The 6315-nt window shown below is 50.3% G+C and overlaps 1 protein-coding gene across 1 annotated transcript; it reads right to left on the bottom strand.

Annotated features, from left to right (window-relative positions):
- Nucleotides 1–311: 311 nt before the first annotated feature.
- Nucleotides 312–5058, bottom strand: LOC120038588 (zinc-binding protein A33-like; the record flags this gene model as incomplete). Its single annotated transcript, XM_038984286.1, has 3 exons — nt 312–539; nt 880–1041; nt 4876–5058. Coding segments are annotated over 3 exons (573 nt in total), but the record flags the coding sequence as incomplete, so codon positions are not given.
- Between the last annotated feature and the right edge of the window lie 1257 nt (nt 5059–6315).

Genomic DNA, 6315 nt, shown 5'->3' with positions numbered 1-6315 from the left:
ACCAAGGGGAGCGTGTAGGAGCATTATGGGCTGTGGTTTCTGACTGTAGTCATTGGATACACCAGTCTTCTACACCTATTGTTGACACACCTGTCCTAACAGGTCAGGTCAACAGGAGGATAGTGCAGCAGCTGTATGGGCTGTGGTTTCTGGTTAGTATCATTAAAACACCTGTCCTAACAGGTCAACAAGAGGATAGTGCAGTAGCTGTATGGGCTGTGGTTTCTGGTTAGTATCAAAGACACACCTGTCCTAACAGGTCAACAGGAGGATAGTGCAGTAGCTGTATAGGCTGTGGTTTCTGGTTAGTATCAAAGACACACCTGTCCTAACAGGTCAACAGGAGGATAGTGCAGTAGCTGTATAGGCTGTGGTTTCTGGTTAGTATCAAAGACACAGGGGCTAAAGAACGGCAGAACTCTGCCTCTGGTGCCGTTACTAAAGGAGTACAGGAGACTCATGTCATCAGCGTTATAGAAGGACACCTTCCTCTCATCACAGTCCAGGAACACCCCTATCCTCTGGGGAGACCACCCAACCTGCAGGACACAACATGGAGGGGAGAGAGAAACAAGATGTTATCAGGTGAAGCAGTACTGGATCAATGTGTTTTAAAGAGTCACTTTAAGCTCCAATACTCTACGGGTCTCACATACACTCTTAGGGGGGGAAAAGAGTTCCAAAACAGTTCTTGGCTGTCCTCGCGAGAGAACCCTTTGATGAACCCTTTTTTGGTTCCAGGTAGAAACCTTTCGAGTTTCGTGTAGAAACCCAAAAGTGTTCTTCAAAGGGTTCTCTCGTGGGGACAGCCGAAGAAGAGTGTCCACTTGAGTTTCTCTAAACCCTGAAGTGTCACTACTGTAGTTCAGAGGATCCCACCTGGAGCCGTGTCCAGGGCTGTGTGCCTGCAGAGTACTGGTCTCCCTCTCTCAGTCGTAGGGTCCAGTAACCGCTCTCAGGACTCAGCTTGACCCGGGCCTGACGGTCAACCCTCTCCGAGGCCACACCCAGGTCCCACTTGGTCTTGCTGCCCACTCCTACCTAGAGGGAGGGAGGGATAGGTATTAGTAAATAAATACCACAATACAATATCCTGTTATAGAATAAACACTGAAAAATTAGTGTCCTGTCCAGGGGGTGTCCTGTACATCAAGCTGTCTCTCTACAGTAACAGGAGATAGACTAGTGTCCTGTCCAGGGGGTGTCCTGTACATCAAGCTGTCTTACTACAGAAACAGGAGATAGACTAGTGTCCTGTCTAGGGGGTGTCCTGTACATCAAGCTGTCTCACTACAGAAACAGGAGATAGACTAGTGTCCTGTCCAGGGGGTGTACTGGTACATGAAGCTGTCTCACTACAGAAACAGGAGATAGACTAGTGTCCTGTCTAGGGGGTGTACTTGTCACGTTCCTGACCTGTTTTCTGTTGTTTGGTATGTGTTTAATTGGTCAGGACGTGAGTTTGGGTGGGCAGTCTATGTTTTCTGTTTCTATGTTGGTTTAGGGTGACCTGATATGGCTCTCAATTAGAGGCAGGTGGTTTCATTTCCTCTGATTGAGAGTCATATTAAGGTAGGTGTTTTCACACTGTTTGTTTGTGGGTGATTGTTCCTGTGTCTGTTTAATCCACATGGGACTGTTTCGTTTGTTCGTTCGTTTTAGGTAGTCTGTTCCTGTTCTTGCGTCCTTCGTCTATATGTAAGTTCGTTTGTTTCAGGTCTGTTGCCTTCGTTTATTGTTTTGTAGTTTGTTCTAGTGTTTTGTCAGTGTTTCGTCTGTTTGAAATAAATCGTTATGTATTCATCACCCGCTGCGCCTTGGTCCGTTCATACACCACCAGACGAACGTGACGGAATCACCCACCAAACCCAGATCAAGCAGCGGGTTAACGGACAGCAACGACAGCAGCAGTGGGTCAAGGAGGATTGGACATGGGAAGAGATTCTGGACGGAGAAGGACCCTGGGCAGAGCCAGAGGAGTGTCGCCGTCCCAAGGCGGAGCTGGAGGCATCTAAAGCGGAGAGGCGACGATATGAGGAGGCAGCACGGAAGCAAGGCTGGAAGCCCGCAAGTACAACCCAAAAATTTCTTGGGGGGGGGGCTAAAGGGTAGTGTGGCGAAGTCAGGTAGGAGACCTGCGCCAACTTCCCGGGCTTACCGTGGAGAGCGAGAGTACGGGCAGACACCGTGTTACGCAGTAGAGCGCATGGTGTCTCCTGTACGTGTTCATAGCCCGGTGCGGGTTATTCCACCTCCCCGCACTAGCCGGGCTAGAGTGAGCATTGAGCCAAGTGCCATGAAGCCGGCTCAACATATCTGGCCTCCAGTACGTCTCCTCGGGCCGGTGTACATGGCACCAGCCTTACGCATGGTGTCCCCGGTTCGCCAACACAGCCCAGTGCGGGTTATTCCACCTCCCCGCACTGGACGGGCTACGGGGAGCATGCAACCAGGTAAGGTTGGGCAGGCTCAGTGCTCAAGGGAGCCAGTACGCCTGCACGGTCCGGTATATCCGGCGCCACCTTCCCGCCCCAGCTCAGTACCACCAGTGCCTACATCACGCACCAGGCTTCCAGTGCGTCTCCAGAGCCCTGTTCCTCCTCCACGCACTCTCCCTGTGGTGCGTGTCTCAAGCTCAGTGCCTCCAATTTCGGCACCACGCATCAAGCCTCCTGTGCGTCTCCAGAGCCCTGTACGCACTGTTCCTTCTCCCCGCACTCGCCCTGAGGTGCGTGCCCTCAGCCCGGTACCTCCAGTTCCGGTACCACGCACCAGGCCTACTGTGCGCCTCAGCAGGTCAGAGTCGGCTGTCTGCCCAACGCCGCATGCACTGCTCGTCTGCCCAGCACCGTCTGAGCCATCTGTCTGCCCAGCGCCGTCGGAGCCATCTGTCTGCCCAGCGCCGTCTGAACCATCTGTCTGCCCAGCGCCGTCTGAGCCATCTGTCTGCCCAGCGCCGTCTGAGCCATCTGTCTGCCCAGCGCCGTCTGAGCCATCCGTCTGCCCAGCGCCTTCTGAGCCATCCGTCTGCCACGAGCCATTAGAGCCGCCCGTCTGTCCCGAGCCATTAGAGCCGTCCTTCAGTCAGGAGCCGCTAGAGCCGTCCGTCAGTCAGGAGCTGCCAGAGCCGCCAGCCAGTCAGGAGCTGCCAGAGCCGCCAGCCAGTCAGGAGCTGCCAGAGCCGCCAGCCAGTCAGGAGCTGCCAGAGCCGCCAGCCAGTCAGGAGCTGCCAGAGCCGCCAGCCAGTCAGGAGCTGCCAGAACCGCCAGCCAGTCAGGAGCTGCCAGAGCTGCCCTACAGTCATGAGCTGCCCTACAGTCATGAGCTGCCCTACAGTCATGAGCTGCCCTCCAGTCATGAGCTGCCCTCCAGTCATGAGCTGCCCTCCAGTCATGAGCTGCCCTCCAGTCATGAGCTGCCCTCCAGTTATGAGCTGCCCTACAGTCATGAGCTGCCCTTCAGTCATGAGCTGCCCTACAGTCATGAGCTGCCCTACAGTCATGAGCTGCCCTCCAGTCATGAGCTGCCCTCCAGTCATGAGCTGCCACTCAGTCATGAGCTGCCACTCAGTCATGAGCTGCCACTCAGTCATGAGCTGCCACTCAGTCATGAGCTGCCACTCAGTCCGGAGCTGCCACTCAGTCCGGAGCTGCCACTCAGTCCGGAGCTGCCACCCAGTCCGGAGCTGCCACCCAGTCCGGAGCTGCCACCCAGTCCGGAGCTGCCACCCAGTCCGGAGCTGCCACCCAGTCCGGAGCTGCCACTCAGTCCGGAGCTGCCATTAGTACAGAGTTGTCCCTCTGTCCTAAGCTACCTCTCTGTCCGGAGCTACCTCTCTGTCCGGAGCTACCTCTCTGTCCTGAGCTACCTCTCTGTCCTGAGCTACCTCTCTGTCCTGAGCTGTCTCCTCTATGTAGGAGGGGCCTTAGTGAGGGTTCCTGGACCATGGTCGGGGGCGAGGGTCGCCACTCAAAGGACGCGAAGGAGAGGGACAAAGACAGTGGTGGAGTGGTGTCCTCGTCCACCGCCGGAGCCGCCACCGCGGACAGATGCCCACCCAGACCCTCCCCTTGAGTTTTAGGGGTGCGCCCGGAGTTCGCACCTTGAGGGGGGGGTTCTGTCACGTTCCTGACCTGTTTTCTGTTGTTTGGTATGTGTTTAATTGGTCAGGACGTGAGTTTGGGTGGGCAGTCTATGTTTTCTGTTTCTATGTTGGTTTAGGGTGACCTGATATGGCTCTCAATTAGAGGCAGGTGGTTTCATTTCCTCTGATTGAGAGTCATATTAAGGTAGGTGTTTTCACACTGTTTGTTTGTGGGTGATTGTTCCTGTGTCTGTTTAATCCACATGGGACTGTTTCGTTTGTTCGTTCGTTTTAGGTAGTCTGTTCCTGTTCTTGCGTCCTTCGTCTATATGTAAGTTCGTTTGTTTCAGGTCTGTTGCCTTCGTTTATTGTTTTGTAGTTTGTTCTAGTGTTTTGTCAGTGTTTCGTCTGTTTGAAATAAATCGTTATGTATTCATCACCCGCTGCGCCTTGGTCCGTTCATACACCACCAGACGAACGTGACAGTACTGTACATCAGTAACAGGAGATAGACTAGTGTCCTGTCCAGGGGGTGTACTGTACATCAGTAACAGGAGATAGACTAGTGTCCTGTCCAGGGGGTGTACTGTACATCAGTAACAGGAGATAGACTAGTGTCCTGTCCAGGGGGTGTACTGTACATCAGAGATAGGAGATAGGATTGGACAAGGCTACTTCACAATACAGGAACATTAGTAGCACTTATACGTACTGTGTACACACACACACACACACACACACACACACACACACACACACACACACACACACACACACACACACAAATCTACCTCCCAGTAGTGGCGTCCATCTTGGAAGCCCTGAGCCCCCAGCACGTTGACAGACTGTAGGAACCTCTTAGGGTTGGGCTGGGAGGGGACCATGCTATCACAGTCTACTGCGATGGTTCTGTCTCTGGATACATAGACACTGGGGTGGGCCGTGTCCACATCGAACGTTAACCGGGGCCGGGCCTGAGGGGAGAAGGGTTACATGAAGGTCGCTTTCCAATTGGTCATTTGATTCTATTTCATTTAACAGGGGTCAACGTTGAGGCACAGGTCTCTTTCTCCAGTGAGCCCTGAAGAGACCTACATAGAAAATACATGCCTTAATGCTTTAAAAACAACCGTAGGGTACACGCAGCTTTTTAAAAAAAAACTAGGATACAGCATCTTGTAAACAACCGTAGGAGACATCATCTTTAAACAACCATAGGATACAACATCTTTAAAACAACCATAGGATACAACATCTTGTAAACAACCATAGGATACAACATCTTGTAAACAACCATAGGATACAACATCTTGTAAACAACCATAGGATACAACATCTTGTAAACAACCATAGGATACAACATCTTGTAAACAACTATAGGATACAACATCTTGTAAACAACCGTAGGAGACATCATCTTTAAACAACCATAGGATACAACATCTTTAAAACAACCATAGGATACAACATCTTTAAAACAACCATAGGATACAACATCTTGTAAACAACCATAGGATACAACATCTTGTAAACAACCATAGGATACAACATCTTGTAAACAACCATAGGATACAACATCTTGTAAACAACCATAGGATACAACATCTTGTAAACAACTATAGGATACAACATCTTGTAAACAACCGTAGGATACAACATCTTGTAAACAACCGTAGGAGACATCATCTTTAAACAACCATAGGATACAACATCTTTAAAACAACCATAGGATACAACATCTTTAAAACAACCATAGGATACAACATCTTTAAAACAACCATAGGATACAACATCTTGTAAACAACCATAGGATACAACATCTTGTAAACAACCATAGGATACAACATCTTGTAAACAACCATAGGATACAACATCTTGTAAACAACTATAGGATACAACATCTTGTAAACAACCGTAGGATACAACATCTTGTAAACAACCGTAGGATACAACATCTTGTAAACAACCGTAGGATACAATATCTTTAAAATAACCGTAGGATACAGCTGTAAAAACAACCACAGGATACAGCAATGCCCTGACGCTTTATTAAAACAACAGCAGGATACAGCAATGCCCTGACGCTTTATTAAAACAACAGCAGGATAGAGCAATGCCCTGACGCTTTATTAAAACAACAGTAGGATACAGCAATGCCCTGACGCTTTATTAAAACAACAGTAGGATACAGCAATGCCCTGACGCTTTATTATAACAACAGTAGGACACAG

Source organism: Salvelinus namaycush, unplaced genomic scaffold (assembly GCF_016432855.1).
Source record: "Salvelinus namaycush isolate Seneca unplaced genomic scaffold, SaNama_1.0 Scaffold2265, whole genome shotgun sequence".
Classification (NCBI taxonomy): domain Eukaryota; kingdom Metazoa; phylum Chordata; class Actinopteri; order Salmoniformes; family Salmonidae; genus Salvelinus; species Salvelinus namaycush.
Note: the sequence above shows the minus strand (reverse complement) of the source record. Positions and strands in the feature narration are given on the sequence as shown.